Source organism: Phasianus colchicus, chromosome 6 (assembly GCF_987193195.1).
Source record: "Phasianus colchicus chromosome 6, bPhaCol1.hap1.1, whole genome shotgun sequence".
Lineage (NCBI taxonomy): Eukaryota > Metazoa > Chordata > Aves > Galliformes > Phasianidae > Phasianus > Phasianus colchicus.
The window spans coordinates 30,011,766-30,031,236 of NC_143441.1; the positions used below are offsets into that span (position 1 = coordinate 30,011,766).

At 36.8% G+C, this 19,471-nt stretch overlaps 1 protein-coding gene across 6 annotated transcripts in view; it reads left to right on the top strand.

The window, feature by feature from the left end:
• SGCE (sarcoglycan epsilon) overlaps window positions 1-19,471 on the top strand; it is a 29,660-nt gene that overhangs the window by 4,052 nt on the left and 6,137 nt on the right. For 2 of the 6 annotated variants that reach the window (XM_090142788.1, XM_090142791.1), the window contains exons 2-9: window positions 2,997-3,101; window positions 7,027-7,149; window positions 9,893-10,050; window positions 12,241-12,313; window positions 12,957-13,155; window positions 14,292-14,454; window positions 17,834-18,045; window positions 18,763-18,789. In XM_090142788.1, coding sequence (XP_089998914.1) covers window positions 2,997-3,101; window positions 7,027-7,149; window positions 9,893-10,050; window positions 12,241-12,313; window positions 12,957-13,155; window positions 14,292-14,454; window positions 17,834-18,045; window positions 18,763-18,789 — 1,060 coding nt within the window. The remainder of the gene's footprint in view (window positions 1-2,996; window positions 3,102-7,026; window positions 7,150-9,892; window positions 10,051-12,240; window positions 12,314-12,956; window positions 13,156-14,291; window positions 14,455-17,833; window positions 18,046-18,762; window positions 18,790-19,471) is intronic. The other 4 variants (XM_090142789.1, XM_090142793.1, XM_090142792.1 and 1 more) reach the window with 4 other exon arrangements.

The window sequence follows — 19,471 nt, forward strand, 5'->3', positions numbered from 1 at the left end:
AAATATTCACATTTAAAACCTTCATGTAAGACCTATGCAAATATAATTTAAAAAGAAGGGCCCTGTAGATCAAGTCCCGTGCCCAGAGCTGTCACTTGCTCCTGTGCGTGCCTTGGCAGCTGGTAACGCGTGGCAAACTGAAGAGCCTGACACCATTAACCTTGCACTCACTCTGAGAAGAAAGCTGATCACTTTATCTCTAGGATTTCTCTTTGATAAAAATGAGCATGAACCCCTGCACTCTTTAGTATAAGGCTTCTTTTGTTGTCCTTTAATCACATTCACAGATCTTCCCTGAGCTTTCTTCACGTTGTCAGTGTGCTGCTTGAAGGCTCCGTGTAAATGCCAGACACAGCGTTTGAACAGTGATTGTATCTGTGTCAAACACAACAAGAAAATCTCTCTGCTACTCCTTGATGCACTTGTTTATGCATTAGCTGTTCTAAGCAGTGTTGTATTGAAAGCTCCTGTTCAACCAGCTTCTGTCATTACCTGCCACATCTCCCTAGTTTCTGTCATCGGAGTTCAGGATCCTTGAATTGCATGCTCTGTAACGTAAGGATGGCATGCGTTCTTTGTTCCTGGCCATGCATTTGCTTTTTATGCTATTGAAGAGCACATCAGCAACCACCTTAAACCTACCAAACAGCTCAGTGTTCTGTGTGGTGGCTTGCCATTTCCAGTACTTATTAAACTCTCTGCCTTTGCTTTTATCTGCCAGTCATAGCAGTATATACATATATTCAGGTCATATACATATGATTAAACATTCCAGTAGCATAAGACCAGTGTCTCACAAAACATTGTGAGACGCAACAGAAATTTGATATAACAAATGAATTATCCATCAGAGCAGTTCTTTTGCTGGAGATTGCTGTTCCTTATGGTGAAAACTGTCGAATGGGCAGTATGTCCCATTTCACACCTTCCATTTAAAATCAAATAGATGGTGATATATATATATATATTTATATTAAAACATTGCACTGTAAAGTATGGCATCTGTTTAACAGACATACTTTTCCAGCTCCCATATGGACTGCTGATGCCCACTGCTGAAGATAGGAAACTTGTGGGCATGTCAAAAATAGTGAACACTTCTAGTTAGAAATGCATCTTGGAACCTGTCTTTTTTATTATTCTTATTATGCTTAAAGTTGCCCAACTGATTTTGCATTTGGTTTCTTGCAGTGCTGGGTGATGTGCAGCATGTCCAGGAGTGATATGTCAATATTGCTGTCTTTATCAGACAAATCTGTGGGCTCATCAAAAGAATCAGTTTGAAAAAATGCATTAAACCCCTGTTTGTGATTAGTACTCTTCTCCATTTCATTCTTTGTTAATCAAACCTGGTGTTAATTGTTTTGCTTGGGATTGGTGTGTAGCTGAAAACACTCTAATTTCCTCATTCATCCATTTGGAATACTGGAACAACTTTAGTTTTCCTTTTCTTTTTTTATTTTTAATTTCTTGAGCGTTCTTAATATTACTAAAAACTTGCACTAAAGGTCGTGCGAAGCAGTGAGTGGGACAACCTGTAAGACTGTTATCTTAAGACAGTCCATGGTAGATGGTTCAATTCAGCAGGGAGAAACTGTCCTGTGAGGCAGATGCAAAACATCGGATGTGAATAATGCTTTTTTTTTTTTACTAAACTGGATCATTTGTGTATATTGAAAATATAAAAAACTTAATGAATTCAGAATTTAGAAACATTACTGTACTGGTATGGTTCTTTCAGTACATAGGGGGTTTTGTTGCCCTTTTATTTTAACCTCAATGAAGTTTAGGTATTTGGGGTAAATTAGCATTAATAAATGTCTCAGCCAGGTGCATAGATTCAGTGTTTGTGTATCTTGGCTGCTGCTTGAAGGTCTCTTGACCTCCTAAATCCGATGCAGTGTCAGGAAAGGAATAGCTGGCCAGTGTAGCTATGCCAGCAGAAGTTTCCACAGATTTTAAGCTTCTAGTATAAATGATAGTTGCATATTTAGAATGCATGTTTGTCAACAAAGATGTATCTGAGACAAAGTACTGCTACTTGTTTCTGACACAGCTATTTTTATACACAAGTTAAGATGTTAGTCTGATAACAACTTCTGGCTGCTATTTGTATTCTCTGAAGTATGTCAAAAGAAACACTATTTATTATGGCCATTCTCCCCTTCCTAGCATCTCACTTGCAGTTCCCTTTATCTGCACTTTCAGTTGGCACGTAACTATACAAAAAGCTGATGCATCATTCATCACAGAGGATGGGGAACAAAAGAACAAAAAGCTGGAGGTGAAGAAGGAGCTTCTTCAGGTGGTTCTGCTACAGCTGAAGCGGAGCTCTACAGCTGACAAAAAAAAGCTCTCCAGCTGCTTTCACTCTCCTTTATGCTTTGCTCCTCACCACATTTAAACCTTGTGCCCTCAGCTGTTCTGATTGAAACATTTCAGGCAGTTCTCTGGCTGTGCAGGATGAAGAGAACTACTTTTTGACTGGTTCTTTTCTGTGTTGATTATTGGTTATGCTGCAAGGCAAGATGTTCAGCCCCATGTGCTGGTGTCTTCATATAAAAAAAGCTGTGTTCTTGGTTATGTTACTTTCCCTATTTTGGTCCTAATATATTATGCTAGCGAAAGTAACTTTTAGCATGTTTTTTTGTCTGCATATGAGATTTTACCAATGCAAATATATTTATCACAGTGCCTCATTTTATTTCTTACCAGTATAATTATGTCAGCAGAAGGGTCTACAGATGCTTAAGCATTTAGTGCAGACTTACTGCACTTACTTGGAGAATGAATGTCAAAATGTGATCATCAGGAATAATATCATATACTGATAAATATTCATGTCAAACACCAGCATTTTCTTACCTGAGATTCAAAAGGTCTGACTAAATACAAAACCAGGTTGAGAAGGCATCTGATCCCATCTGACATGTAATTTCTCGAAGTCTGTTGATTTGACTAATTTATTTTTTTTTCATTTGTTTTATTCTGAAAAGCTTTTTTGTTAAGCTCTGCTGATGGCAGTAATGGAACTGTTAACTGGAAGACTAAGCAAGCCAACAGTTATATTATCAGCAGAATAAAGGCTGTTGAGAAGAATGGTGAGTTTAGGTCATAAATTTAAACCCCATGTTGGTTCAGTCAAATATGCTTTTAATATTACTCTTGCTTTTTCAGTCATGTCCTTGTTTTAGGAATAAGGTGCTATTTCAAGGTAAGTAATTTGGAAGATTTTGCATTTCTTCAATCTTTTAAGCATTTGCAGACCTGTCTATGTGACTTCTCCCCAACTTTTCCTATTGCAGCTATAGCTTTGCTTGAAATAATGGCTGTGTGTACACAACCTAATATTGCATATTTTCTTATTGCTGCTGTTTGCTTAGAAATATCTCTGCAGTTTGCTTAATACAGTAACTTTTCTCAAATGATTAAAAAGAATCCCTGTTTATACACACCTAAAAAGACTATTTTATTGTCATTTGTGAAAGTATACATAGAATGATTGTAGCTATGGTACACTAGTTGAGAAAGTTGTCATTGCATTAACTTCCCATCCAGATAGGCAGTCTAAATTGCCCCTAAATCAAGGTATTTATAGGATTTCTGCTAAAAGGCAATAGGGGAAAGAGCTCAATGAAATTTACAGAGAAAGTGTGTGGTTATTTTCATTTTTTTTTTTTTCCTGAAAATCATCAATATACAGACTCTAACAAACATGGTGAATCTTCTGAAATTTCTGTGGGTTAGAGGCATCTGTATCTGATGTACAAGCTCTGCTGTGTGGCTGTTAACAGCTTCTGGACTGGAGATTGATACAGTCCTAACTGAATCCCTGGCTGTGCCCGTGCTCAACATCTCTACAAGAAGGACAGCTGTGGCAGTTACTCTATGTGGTTCAAAGAAAATGATGTATGTTTTGTTGTGATCCCATGTAGTAAAAAATTTTGATTTCTCCTCGGTAGTTTTATTGAAATGTTTCAGAATCCCCAGAATTTGCCCAGCCAACACACGCTTGGCAGTTGCTGTATGAGATATCTAGAGATTGCTTTGTGTGTTCAGCTTCATCCCTGGACCACTTAGGAAGATTACACATCCCTCTTTAGTCTCAGGCAATCTTATGAAATTAATTGTGGGTTCTAAAAAGCCTCTGGAGAAAATAGCATTCCACGTGTTTCATTATTGGAAAGCTGAAGACACATCAGGTCCCTTCTGATTCTGAAGGAAGTTTTCTGGAGAAAAAAGGTGAACTTTACTGACAGACTTTGTAATTCTTAACCTCCAGAGTTGTGTCATTACACTGTATCTGTCATTGTAAGATGTATTTTTTTTTTCCTTTGAAGAAGCATTATTTTCATGCCTACATCAGTGATCTTAGTGAAAATCCTTAGTAGCGTGCTTACCTTAGTAGGAGAGAATGACTCATTGCTAGGGATAAGTGAGTGTTTAGTGTGGCAGTAGATTTGTTATCAGATATAAGGAAAAGATTGTTTAGATTGGCAACTTCTATAACGTATGGTACTATTAACTTCATTCCTTTCTAAAACTATGATTTATGGAGAAGATCTACATTGTTTTTTCTCTGTTCTTTCTGTTTGGAACTGATCTTCACTGTAGAGTCCACAAACCATAATTGGAAAAAAAGATAAATATATTTTTTTGAGATTTATCACATTTTCAACCAGCCACTGTATTTTCCTCAACTTTTCTGCTCTGTGAAGAATCTCGTTAATGTCATAGGCACCCTTCCAGCTTTTCTTGAAGGTATTTTGAAGGCATTTAAAGTTTTCTTTCTCTATTTATGGCTTATTCACAGAAGCAAATGCAGAAGTGTTTGGGATCATTAACTTACTTTAATTTTGCAAATCAAAACTTTGTACTTAAGTCTACGTAACTAAAATTACAATAACTGGTTTATTAACCAAAAAATTATTATGAACTAAATTTAAACTCCAAGGTCTAATTTAATTATTTTCTTTAAGATAAAATCTTACTGCCAATTCTATTCAGTACTGTGTCAAAAGGAACTTCTAAAACTGAGAAAGGACAACTCCAATAAGCAGATCATTACACAGATAAACAAGGGATCATGAGTACGGCTGATAATTTTCCAACCAGTTTTGTATAAATTAGTAAGAAAATAGCTGGTTCTTACTTCAAGCCAGGCATCTAACACTTCCTAACAGTAAAAAGATCCTGTCATCAATCCTTAGAAGAGAATTCATTATTTATGGTGTCTTACTGAGGCAGGGATGTTTAATGGAAATTTTCTAGCTGTGGAATTTGATCGATGGTGTATCAAGAGGTTGAGACTATTTAATTCTGAATATGAGCCTGAGAAGATTGGGATGTACACAACTAAACGTAGAGCTCTACAGTTCAGACGTTTGCTCTCCTCTCGGCTGTAACGAGTGGAGATCTAGAGAGAACAGTGAGGAATCTAGGACATGATTCATCTCATTTTACAGGAGAAATCAAATTAATCAACCCGTAGAAGCATCTGTTTCTCTTTACTTGACTATAAAAGGAGCCTGGCTGACTCAGTGGTGGTTGTTGTTTCTGTAGGCATCTAAAATTAGGTGAGATAGATTCCACAAGGAGTACGTGGTACGAGGGGTGGAATATCTGTGATTAATTCCTAATCAGTAGTGTTTCTTTTAAGTAGATCTCAAACAAGAAGATCGGTATAATGATGAGTCTGAGGAAATTTTAGCAGGTTTAGAAAATTGAGCTTGATACAAACTTCTGGTATTTCTTGCTCATTAATCCGAGCATTTAAATTGACTCTTTCATCTACTAGGAGCTATGAGTTTCTTCTTATGAGTTTGTTTTGACAACTCCAAAATCTCTTTGAGGATCACTCTTCCATAATACAGTATTGCCATGCAGCATGGCCTCCAGATGTAACTTCTCCTAAAGTTTCTTTCAATTAGCAAGCAAGGCAGGCACTGCGTATCTCTGTATCTGTGGCTTATCTTTATTTACCACTTGTGTAATCCTCATTTAATGTACAAAGTTTATCACAGTGATTGATTCTTGCAGGTCAGTGACTTGAATAATAATATGGAATAGTAATATGACCAAGAGTCAGTCCTGTTAAGATCCCATGAGACATCTATTAGATCAATATTCTCCACCTATCCTTGAAATTGAAACTTGCCAATCAAGTGCATTTTATACGTTTAATTTAATGTGTCATTTCTAGTTCATTAAAACATACCTAAGAAGATACACTTTCATCATCCAAGTTTGTAATTGCACAAAAACATATTGTTCTAAAACGAGTTTCCTTCAGTTTTTTAGCTTTAAATCCTAAAAGATGTGGCTTTAGTGGTTTTTGTTTGTTTATTTGCAGTCGGTGTCACCTGACTGACCCATAATTACCAATGTCATTTTCAATACAAGCTTAACATCTTCAGGTTCGAGCTCTCTAAGCAAATGTTTATATGTAGGATATTTGACCCTACTGGTGCAAGAAAATCTAGCTGTAAGGACTTGTATAAATCCTTACCTGAAGTGAATTGCTTTGCTCTTTTCTGCCCTAGTACTGAAAAATCTGCTATTTTTGTTTAGTGAGGAATCTGTGCCATTTATTGGTAAGATTCCTCTGAATTCCTCATATTCCTTACTTATATTGTAAAACATTAAGGAAATGTGATTGTATCGCTTGTTTAACGTGCTTTTATTTGTGTAATATTGCAAATAAACCAAGTATAAAAATTACAGTGGGCTCCCTCCGTTTTTTTCCTTGTAATAAAAATCAGTAAATTGTGTTACTTACAAAATGCTAATGCAGCCAGTTTTGCTTTTTGCAACTTCGGAAGGGATCTTGTGGGGGAAAGAGAGTTTGCTCTGCATTCTGTTCTTAAATCCATGCAACCTTTTAAAAAAACTTATTAACAGGTATCTAATATTTGTTGCTTTCCTTTTCCCAGATGCCCACGTTGCTATTGAAGTGCATGCGGTATGATCTAGAGCATGTCTCATTTTTGCTTTGTTCTGTCTCTTCTCTTTCCTTCTGCTTTTCAGTGTACACGATTCTGTCTAAGGTGCACTCTGATCGGAATGTATACCCTTCTGCTGGAGTTCTTTTTGTTCATGTTTTGGAGAGAGAGTACTTTAAGGGGGAATTTCCTCCTTACCCAAAGCCTGGTATGGGATGCTAAGATCTTCCATATTATGTGAAAATGTTAAGAAAAATGTTTTAAAGATTTAAATATATTTAACATGTGTTGCAGTGAAGTGTATAATGTGCAAAGGATAGTTTTTGTTTCTATTGAGATATCTTCAAATATTTTCTGTTTTGTTATCAATTGTGAAATGATGCACGTACCCATGTTCTGAAAAATGTACTTAATTTGAAAAGCCATAACAACATACGCTGTATATCAGAGGTTAAGAAGGATACGTTTTCTTTGCTTTCCCATGAAGTATGAATTGGTGGAAGGGTAATAATCATTTGATGAAAATGCATTCTATTTGATCAGTCTTCCAGAAGTAATATGAAGGAGCTTGACGAAGGGGCATTTCCAAGTATTTAGTTACCTTGAGACAGAAGACGAAAATAAACATGAGGCTGTGCAATGATATTTTTTTTCATTGAAAACAAAACCTTTTTTTGAATTCAAACTGAGTTCTATATTTAGGCAGAGTTTAATGTTATTAGGCAGTTAGCTTGTAGAGAGAGAGCTCTTATTTCCCGTGTATGTTGTTTTGACACTCATCTAAGTTAAAGCCAAAGGATTGATCAATGGCAGGGCAGAATATGAATGAACAAGCTTAGGAGGGGAAAAGAGAAAGAGAGAACCTCATCCTACATTAATGAAAGGGAATGAATATATGCATAGGTTTTTAAATTATTATTATTACTTTTTTTTAAATGTAGTACAAACACATGCTCTATTCCTATATTTAAAAAAAAAAAAAAAGGAGAAAAAGATTGAGTATTTACTGGTTATGGGTTGATGGATTGTCCTTGAAATCCCCACAGCCCCAGTTTGCACCATTCACCTGCAGCATTAGTTTGAGTTCAGATAGTTTGAAATTTCTGACCAGCAGACAGACTGTGATCATATCAAAAACTGGCTGTAAGACCAAAGCCTACTCTGCTTGCACAGTCTCCATATTTATATCTGCCACTTGCAAGGCTGTGCTGTGCCACTGATATGACAGTGGCAAACCTGAATGTATCACCAGTGCTTTTGAGATTTTATTCCCCAAATCATTTGTGGTGCTGGAACTTCTATGGCAATAGATCACTGTGGCATCCCAAGGGAGTTGAGAGGAAGGTCGCATTGCACCTTGGTGGTGGGTTACTGTGGTGATCCTACTGTTCTGGTCCTCTTACCCACAGCCTGATGTGGGAAAGCTGGCCTGAAAGCTAGTCACCATTTGGCAGCTTTTTGTATGTGTTCCTCAGGTGGAGATGATAGTTCTCCTTCCTTCAGTGGGCTCATTTTCTTCCCTCAGTGGCAGCCTGCTGTCACCTTCAGATGTCACCATCACTGCAGCTGCCACCTCTTGGCTGAGCTTCAGGGCTTCAGTGCACATGTGTGAATAGGTGCAGAATGGGTCTGGTTGGCTCTGTGCCGCTGAGGGTCTGTAGGGCCTCAGCCATGGCTGACTTCATCTGCACAAGGTAAAATAAGTGGTTACACCAGCCATTTGGAAGAGTACCAGTAGGAAACACAAGAATTGCTCTTGCAGTTTGATTTCAGGGGGTCTCAGAGATTGCATCTGGACTATGGGCAGCTATGTGGATGCATTTTGCAAACATGTCTCTTCTTTTTGAATTAACTTATCTTAAAAAAAAATCTTCTGTCAAGCTCTTTGTGCTGGAGGTTTTTATGTCTAGATAACAGAAGCTTTCAAGCATCGATGGTTACATGGCTGCACTTTGTGCTAAGCCCTTTCATGCACATTGTGTCCCTGGAGTCATTGTTAAAGTAAAATAAATAAGAAAAAGTAACTAAGAAACCTTTTTCATAGAATCACCGAGGTTGGAAAAGATCTCTAAGATCATCCAGTACCACCATCCACCTATAATGAATATTTCCCGTTCAACCATGTCCCTCAGTACAGCATCTAAACTTTCTTGAACACCTCCAGGGATGGTGACTCCACCTCCATCTGTACCTCCCTGGGCAGCTCACTGCAGTGCCTGACCGCTCTTTCGGAGTTGTTTTTCCTATTGTCTTGCCTGAATCTCCCCTGGCGTGACTTGAAGCCATTCCCTGTAGTTTTTTTTACCACTAGTTTCATGGGAAAAGAGGCTGACTCCCACCCCACCACAACCTCCTTTCAGGCAGTCGTAGGGAGTGATAAGGTCACTCCTGAGCCTCCTCTCCTGACTGAACAGTCCCAGCTCCCTCAGCCACTTTGCATCAGACTTGTGTTCCAGACCTCTCAGAGCTCTGTTGTCCTTCTCTGCGCAAACTCCAGGACCTCAATGTCTTTCTGCTAGTGAGGGGCCCAAATCTGAACACAGCACTCAGGGTGTTGCCTCACCAGTGCTGAGTACAGAGGAAAATGTTTGGGAGTTAAAGGACTGAGACCTTTGTGCTTTTGTCGGTAGGGAGGTTAGATGATTTGATCCTAAGTGGAACTGAAAAATCAGACCCAGTAGCTCTGAGAAAGCTGAAAGTCTAGGAAGTACAAGAACGTTCATCTTTGCAGCTGGTTATATTTTTTAGATATGAATTTCTTGGTAGTTACAAATATTGAGCAAGAAACCAAATATTTCTGATGTATTAAAAATTGGTAATTTTTTTTCTCTCTTTGGATGTGTTTGGAAGACATAGCTGGAAGTCAGAATAAGATTTTTCTAATTGAAACATCAAAATAAATGCATGTAACGTTTTGTTATAAATATTCTAATATTGCTTTTCCTATCTAGGTGAAATAAGCAATGATCCTATAACATTTAATACCAACTTAATGGGTTACCCTGACCGACCTGGATGGCTCCGCTACATACAAAGGACACCATACAGCGATGGAGTGCTGTATGGTTCACCAACTATAGAAAATGTGGGCAAACCAACCATCATTGAGGTATTTTCTTGTTTGTCAACAGGTATTGCCTCTTGGTTTTTGAAAACAAAACAAAAACAACTTATAAATGACTGTACTTCTTCAGATATTCGAGTTCTGAACTTTGTAGCATTCTAACCTAAATATGGGCCAGACTGGGAAATATTGTGTTCAATCAATAAACAGGTTTTAATTTTTTTAAAAATTAGATTATTTTTCATCAAATATTCTCTGGCTCGTTATTCGTATTTATTGACAGATTTTATTTTAATTCGCAGTTTCATGTATCTAATTTGGTTCTTAAAGTTGTGGCAATGACAGAACTCCCTACTTTGTTTTTGACAGTCAACTATCCAAATGTTTAAAAGCATCGATTATTCACTGAGCAGCAATTGAAAGGGAAAAATATATATATATTTGCTATACTTTGTCATGTGCATCATAGAATGAGTGAGACACCATGCAGTTCACAGCATCAAGGAAAATCTGCTAATTAACTCGCTTCAGCCATTTTGCTTCTTCAGCTGTACTTTTGTCTTAAGCCTTTGATGAGATTTTTTTCTCTAAATTGTGTTTGATATAGTTGTCATCCTCGAGAATGACAACTCTAAAAGTTAAGTTATATGGCAGATAATTTTACTCACGCTTAATTCACTTTTGATTTCAGCATGACTAATCACATCTGCAAAATTAGTCATGTGCGAAAGTACTTGCAGACTCCAGTTAGCTTTCTCTAGAGGAAACCATTATTTAAAATTGTCCTTTTTAAAATGGCTTGTGCTTTTACATTTGAGAGTCTAAATCAAGACTACACTGGACGAATGAGCACAAGCCTATATCTGAACTCAGTCTTGCCTAGCATACAAATTACTTCATTGTGAACCTATGTTTACATGTGGCTTTGAATTAATTCCATACTATGAGATGAGAGCAGGTTGCATTTTTTTCTACTTCTAGTAGAAAAGCTTCCTACTACCATCTGAGAATCTGAGAAAAGCAGTTGCATATTCTTGGCCTGAATCTTAACTTTCGCTATGCCATAATGCCTGAGGTGATGTCATGGGTAGGTAAATCAGTTGGACGAGACCTCGTAATTAGAAGGGCCTGACATCATGTTTAGAATGGTTAACAAAAGAGATTAGCTCCTTTGAAAGCTGTGTAATGACAGTTTTATTTGAATGGATACTGAGCACAGGGGCAGTTTCCACCATTGCTGCTTATTAGCCAGAGCTATAGAGACTAGCATCAGTCATTGCTGAAGTGCAGACTGAAAATGGCTGTATTCCTTTTGATATGTGGATTTTGTACAACCAGAGATTTGCTCTACCTCTCCCCTTTCGGTAAAACAAACTGAATTGTGAATCTAAAGAGAAAGGTTTGTTTTATTTATTTTGTGAAAGATTTATTACCTTTCAAGAAATAAAAAAGTAGAGAAAATAGTAGTAGTGGCATCCAAGCTCGTTCTGTATTTGTTATGAATGAGTGCATGATTGTAGTTCAGTTTCTGAATAGTTATGAAGTAACCATTAAGTACTCTGTTTGACACTTGTGAGCATTTCAGGCACCCCATATATTTAAAATACAAGATTGGTATCCTTGTGCAATTAGGTAATGGGTACCTAAGTTTTTAAAAATAAAAGGCATGAGAGTTGCATCTATCTGCTAGTTTTCAGTTCTTCTACAGTAACAAATTCCAGTATATTTTCGAAACTACTTGTGTTAGAATGCTTATGAATCCATTCATGGAGTAAAAACTCACTGGGACTAGAGCTAAAATTAAATCCATTCCCAAAGACTGCAATTGCTTGGCTCCCAATAATCTTTTACTCATATATCTAGTTAGTTTAGATCCTTAAGAGCTATCAATGAATGTAGATCTCAGTACTGGGGGTGTGGGTTGGAGTGGAAAATGAAGAAACCCATCTTTGCTTATGGCTCTTTCTACATCAAAGTTAACAGGAAAGAACATACGTGTATGGCAGAAAACTTTTATCTGGATCAAAATATATTATATTTGGATATATCCCATAGATAACTGTATTTGTTTATAGACTGATAGAGAAAATTCTGGTGTCCTGACTTAAACTGTATCAAACAGGAAAAAAAAGCATTTTGAAGATAAGTATTTTTAAGTTGCTCATTTTCACTCTTTCCTTTACCTAATCTTTGCATTTCCATCATCATTTTGTAATCATTTCTTTTTTATTCTAGATCACTGCATATAACAGGCGTACTTTTGAGACAGCAAGACATAATTTGATCATTAATATAATGTCAGCAGAAGGTATGTACAGAAAGTAGCTTGTTGAGGTTTGAACTGAATAATCAAAAAACTTTTGGACCCTGGTTCTTTTAATATAAAGAACAGTGTATAGTTGTCTGGACTTGAAACCAAATATAGGAGATGTAAACCAAACAAATGAGATGTAAGACAGGTTTTCCTCTTTTGATTAATTTTTTTTTTAATTTCTATCTGTCAGGTAAAACCATCTTATGGTACTTGAAAGTATTTTATGTTTTTTAAAAGAACAAATTTCATAATATAAAATATTTCAGCACAGCAGAACTTTCTACAGCAATCCTGCAGTTGAAACTGTGCATTCAGATTTTCTGGTAGCAAGGTGACAATTTTGATCTCAATGTTAGCACGAATGTAACTTCATTTAATGAAATTTCAGGAGCTGAGAATCTGTCCCTCTAGTTCCCTCTTCCCTCTCAGGGTAACTTCATAAATTACTCATGATTTTAGCTTCAGTAATAATTTAATCAAATTTAATCATTTTAGGCTCAAAGTGGGGTACTTTAAATACAAGATTTTTGGAAAGGCTTATCCATCTTAAAGGGGTATTGCACTAACTGTTGCTTTAAATTATTTGTTATGAAGTCACTGTTTTAAGGCCAAACTCTTTCTTCTTCATTGCAACTAGATTTTCCATTACCATATCAAGCGGAATTCTTCATAAGGAATATGAATGTAGAAGAGATGTTAGCAAGTGAAGTTCTTGGAGACTTTCTTGGAGCAGTGAAAAATGTATGGCAGCCAGAACGTTTGAATGCTATAAACATTACTTCAGCACTAGACAGGGGAGGGAGAGTTCCACTTCCTATTAACGACATGAAGGAGGGGTAAGCACACGTATCAGTCTGGTAGATTTGCTTTACTTTTCTTTTCATACTGAAAGGCTTAGTATTTTATTCAGGTTCTCTAGAAACTTTGAAATTGCTGTTTTATATTTTGGAAATCCAGGTTGGTGTTAGATATGAAAAGTTTACTGATGTTCCAAGCCCCCATTATACCATGGATTTATTGTGCTATTTACAAATAACAGTTCCTATCCATCAATTTTCACAGTCTAATAACAAAAATACCAGTCCAACAATAAATTCTGTTAGTTACAAAATAATAGTAAATATAATGATTTTGAAATTCTAATATTAATATTGAGAAATTGTTTAGTATGGTTTTTGAGTGTTTAATGCTTTCCAGTTTACAAAATTAAAATTTTTGAAACAGAATGTTATGGAGTCTAGGATACAAAGTCACTCCAATTTCTGATAGGGAAGTGGCTTTAAACTGAAAGAGGGTAGATTTAGGTTAGATGTTAGGAAGAAATTTTTTGCTTACAGCTGGTGAGGCACTGGAGCAGTTTGCCAGAGAGGTTTTAGATGCCTCATTTCTGGGGGCAATCAAGGTCAGGTTGGATGGGACCCGTGGCACCCTGATCTAGTAGCTGGCAACCCTGCCCATGGCAGGGGGTTGGAACTAGATGGTCTTTAAGGTCCCCTCCGACCTAAGCCATTCCATGAGCATTTAGTGTTTAACAGTGTCATGTGTAGCTCTAGTCTTTCTTACTGAAATTCATGATCCCTAATTATGTGCTTCGGGAACATTGGACAGATGAAAGGTATAAGCCTGAGGTATCGGAGGAGTTTAGATACTTGATTGTGAACTGCAGGAATGCAGTATTTCCAGATGTGATTCATAACCATATGTTCTGTTCTGAAATATGATATTTCATTTATAAAATAATTCAGTCTTTCCAAAATACTGATTGTGGCAGTGCTTTTCTCTGGCAAAATCAAAGGTTTCTTTTGATACATATTGTTATTTATTAAAAGATATTTTTGGTGAAATAATATATAAGAAAGGATTGGTACATCTAAATCCAAGCTATGTGCAGACAAGATTGTGGATTCAGAGTCCTTGTTTTGCATTCTGTGTTTTGAGGTATCCTCAGTCTGTCACTCATCTCTTTCTGCAGTGTGTATGTTATGGTTGGTGCAGATGTTCCATTCTCATCATGCTTACGGGAAGTGGAAAACCCACAGAATCAACTGAGATGCAGTCAAGAAATGGAGCCTTCAATAACGTGCGACAAAAAGTTTCGTACTCAATTCCATATTGATTGGTGTAAAATCTCTCTGGTGAGTTGTTTTATTATTGCATACAAATGATATTTGTTGAAGTACAGTATTTCATTCTAGACATCATCTAGGTAAGAATTTTACCAGCCTGGCCAGACCACCGTGCTGAATTCCACTTAATTGTGACTGATTGATGTTTTTCCCCATTTAGCAGCCACTTTTGATGTTGTGAAAAGATTTTGCTCTGTGGGCAGAATTCTGTTAGAATACAGCAACAGTGAAACAACCATATTTGTTTTAGCTAATACTGATTTATATAGATGACCAAAGAATTATAGACTTACAGAGCATAAAGTAATGAGAATTATTTAGACAGTTCATTAATTCAGTGTGCTAATACTGCTAGTTACACTTGCTTTCCTACAAAGTATATAAAGATGTATTGCTACTTTTTTTTTTTCTAATATTGAGTCTACAGCACCGAGTAGTTAAACAGTATTTCTGTGCTGTCAAAATACCTTTCCAAATTGTTTAAACTTATTTCATGTTAAAAAGATTCGAAATAGAGAATAGTCTTCACTAAAGAAATCAAAACAACAGGAACTCTCTTCTTATGGTCAGATGAATACAAGAACAGTGACTGAAAACAGGTTTATTTTCCATTCAAGGATTATAATCTACAAAAAGTATTTTTTACTTTTATTTGTATAAGTTATTTTTACTTAATTTTGGTAAGGAAGATCAAGAACTGATCCATTATCCAAAGGTGACTTTGTAGATAAGTCTGAACAAAGATGGTGAAGGTACATAAAATAAAATTGAATAATTGGTGAAGGTACATAAAATAAAATTGAATAATTGGTGAGCAACCTTCAGATATTAATCAGGTATTCAGACATATCAAGAGGAAAGTGAAAAGGAGATATGGAAGGATTTTGTACAATATAAACAAGAACTGTTGAGGATGAGAAATGTTATTGACTCACAAAGTTCATTAGATACCCTCCAACACTTCCATATATGTGGATTAGGAAAGCTGATTGAAAGCTGGAAAATGACACTTGTTTTCAAAAGAATATCCAGATTACTTATTGGCTTTCTATTGGGAAATTGCAGAAGGTATGTGTACACAAAAATACTTTGGCAACACCTGAAAAATAGAAGGCAATCAGCCTTTAACAGGAGCAAACTATGTCAAGTTTTTTATTTCCTTTTACAAGACAGAAGTAGAACACAGGTGCAACAGAAGATGACATTTCTTTTTGATAATCTTTTTTGATACTATCCTATAAGTAAGCTGAGGAAACATGGCCTAAATGAAACTATTATGGACTTAGTGGAGAACTGGTTGGATAGCCATAATTGCAGCAGAATTACTAATAATTCCCTGCCATTCTCCATTAATACAATGGATGATGGAATGTGCTTATTAAATTAGGCTTGCAGGCCCCATGAAATTGAAAGAAACTGCATGGGCATGGAAGGACCAGGTAGAATTCAGGAAGGCCATGAGACAGTGGAGAAATAGCCTTGGAAACAATAGTGAAGTTCTTTTCAAAAAGAGAAGTAGAGGAATAATACAGTAATGCACAAATAATCAGTTCTGCAAGTGCAGAATGAAGAGCAAGTGTTTAGGACTACTTCTCCAGGAGAAAGGTGTGACAGTAGCGATGGCTCATAAACTAATCATGAAGCAACATTGTCCTGCTGTCTTGAGAAAGGCAGAGGTCACCTTGGATGTGTAAAATGGATGGACTCCCTATGAGAAGCATAATTTTCTACAGCAGTTAATTACATGACCTTCTTAAATTTGGCACTTGGCACTTGCTTTGGCAGCATACCCTAATAACTGAATTTAGACAGTCTTTGCTGTTGCCATTAGCATTGTTTATGCAGTCTACAACATGGTGCCTCAAAGAGGAAATAGAACCAAGCCTTCCTCTGATCATAGTCTGCTTTTCCTGAGGAAAGACAAGGGGCAGAAAGTCCTCCAAGATCTGTGGATTGGGAAAGTTGAGCTCCATCTCCCATAACCATAACCATAACCTTGGCCAGTGAGTGAAAATAGAACCACTGCATCCTCTTCCTCCCACTGTATGAGCTGACTTGGGCAATTAACACCTACATCAAGGAGTTAATGGGACCCAAATTCTGAAAAGATGGACAACAATATTTTCTTCCTCGTAATGCTGCTGCCTGATAGTTTGTTCTCATTCCTTGCTTGGACATCTGCCTCTCACATCACTAGCTGCATAAATGGTTTTACTGCAGCTGCCTAGTCTGGAGGTTCTACTAAGCAGACAGGTGGAACTGATGTACCTAGTGTAAAATATTCTGCAGAACGTTAATGAATGGAGAGTCTTGCACTTTAAAAATACTTTCCTTCTAGTGTTATCCGAAAACTTTTTCATCCCCCACACAGGTTTTAATGCGCCCTCTTGTGAATTAAATTACAAATTATGAAGGCATGCCCATCAATTGCAAGGTTTCTCACAAACAGGCAGAAGAACAAGCGGGTAGGCAAATACAGTTTATTTTCAATTAGGTAGATGAAAATAATAAGAGTAAAAACATAGAGATTATGGGAAAGGCCATCAGTTAAATGCAGTATGAAATTTGGCTACCAAAAAGCTTGTATTTTCGGAACTTTAGATACGGATGTTAAAAGAGAAAAGCACGTGGCAAGGAATGCAGCCTTCTGGAAGTTAGTTGAATGAGGAGGTAAGAAAACCTGGGGAGTCTGGGTTTGTTAAACAAAATGCTCATCTCGGGAGCACCCCATGCCTCCTGTGGCAGGTGGGAGGGGTGGCATAAAGCTGCTCGGCCCTCAGCAGCTCAGCTACTGCTTCTTGCAGTTCTGGGTGCTACATGTCCAGAAACAAGTGGAGTGGCTGCCCAGGGAGGTGGTGGAGTCACAGACCCTGCAGGTATTTAATAAACGTTTAGATATTGTACTGAGGAACATGGTTTAGTGAGAGCTGTTAGTGACAGGTGGACACTTGGACTGGGTGATCCTGAAAATCTTTTTCCAACCTTGGTGATTCTATATGAAGCTCAATAGGACATCAAGAGGAGAGGTACTCTTCATCTCTACCACCTTTGTACAACAGAGGGCAGTATTGTTATTTAGGAAGATGAGTAAGAAATTAATGTATTCATCACACAGAAATCAGTATTGCTGTAAGGAAAATAAAGTAATGCTATAATAAAATAATATTTTGAAATCATCTCTATCAGAAACTTTTGACAAAATGAAGGAGGGATTTATTGTTTAAAAATGGACAAAATTTTATCAAATTTGATAAATGTTGTGCAACACAGGTTCCATTCTGTGTGCTTGTCGATTAAGTACTTCTTGGTTTTACCTTCTTTTCCTTTGTGATATAATTGTCTTTTTCTTTCTTTCTTTTTTTTTTTTTTCCTTTTCCCTGGTTGTCAGGTTGACAATACAAAGCAAGTTTCCACCTTTCAGGAAGTGATTCGTGGAGAGGGGATACTGCCTGATGGCGGGGAGTACAAGCCGCCTTCTGACACGCTGAAAAGCAGAGACTATTACTCGGATTTCCTAATGACACTGGCGGTGCCCTCGGCAGTAGCACTGGTGCTCTTTCTAATTCTTGCCTATATCATGTGCTGCCGACGGGAAGGAGTGTGAGTACTTTAATGCGCTAATAAGAAGTTTCAGGTTTTTCTAAGGTTAAAATGCATAGGAGACTATTTATTAGAAGGATTCCATTCAGTTCATTAAAAATTAAAAAAAAAATAGCACAGGCCAAAAGACATCTGTTCTGAAATAACCGAGCTAGCTAAATACATACAGTGATTTTTTCCTAGCAATGCGTATAGGGACTCTAAATGTTTGAGTTGAAAGGGTTAAAAATCTCCACATAAACATGAAATTTATCTCCCCCAAGCCAATAAAATACTAATAAAGGATCACTGGTTCAGGAAAATATTAAGTAATTTCTAAAATGCTAATTTTTTAAAAACGGGTTGAGGATGTGCACTGAATTAAATATCTAAGAGCAAAACCTAAACGGAAAGCAGCAAGTAGCGTAACTCCTGCCATTTCTTACACAAACTACAGTTTCATTTTGTCACAGAATTTATTTTAGCCAGAAGCTTGTTCTTTAACTTGCATTTCCATTTCTCCGTGTGTGTGTGTCTGTATGTGTCTGTCATCAGAGCATCCCCACACGTGCGTTCACCGAGGCCACATCATAAACCCAGCTGCAAATGCTGCCAAGTTGCGTTTAGCAGTAACGTTGTCAGCATTTCTGTACCACGTACTATTTCCATCATCAGATAGACTTAATGTTCCAACTATCAATGCTATTATTTAATTCATAAATTTTGTTTTGTTTTTAGGGAAAAGAGAAACATGCAAACACCAGAGTAAGTGTCTTCTTTCCTGTTATTTTTCTTTTATCATTTAATTTTCATTCTCAGTAGCTTGTCACGCTTCATACATGTGTGTCATAATCTTCCGTCATTCTCTCTAACCCATGGTTGAATTCATAAATGTGAAAGCTGCTTTTAAATCAGAGCCTTGGTGAGGGTAGAAGAATCAGAATAAAAAGGGTTTGAAAATAACAACTATGAACTCAAAATAAACTAGTTCTCTTAAAATAAATATCTTAAAATATAATTTATTCATAGAGTCATAGAATGGCTTAGGTTGGAGGGGACCAACCTAATTCTCCTGATTATCAGACCTCCCAGTCTGTATCTTTAAAGCAGGGGACAGGAGGAGTATCCCAGAAGGTGTCCAATTGCTACAGCATAGAATGTTTTAGAATTAATTCTCCATGAGTTTTTATGTACCTACCATGAGGATCAGGAGTTACCAAAACTTATTTTAAATGCAGCAAATAAATGGAATACTAGAAGTAAATTGCACAGTTGTGGATCCTATGCAAAATACTCATCCAGACAGCAAAATCTAGTGGCATAATTACTGCCTTCAAGATTAAATATATCCAATATTCATTCAATTACCTGTGTAGAGATTTCTTTAGTTGGTGAACTACTGAGTCTGCAACATGCATCAGTCCTCAGATTTTTTTTTTAAATAATA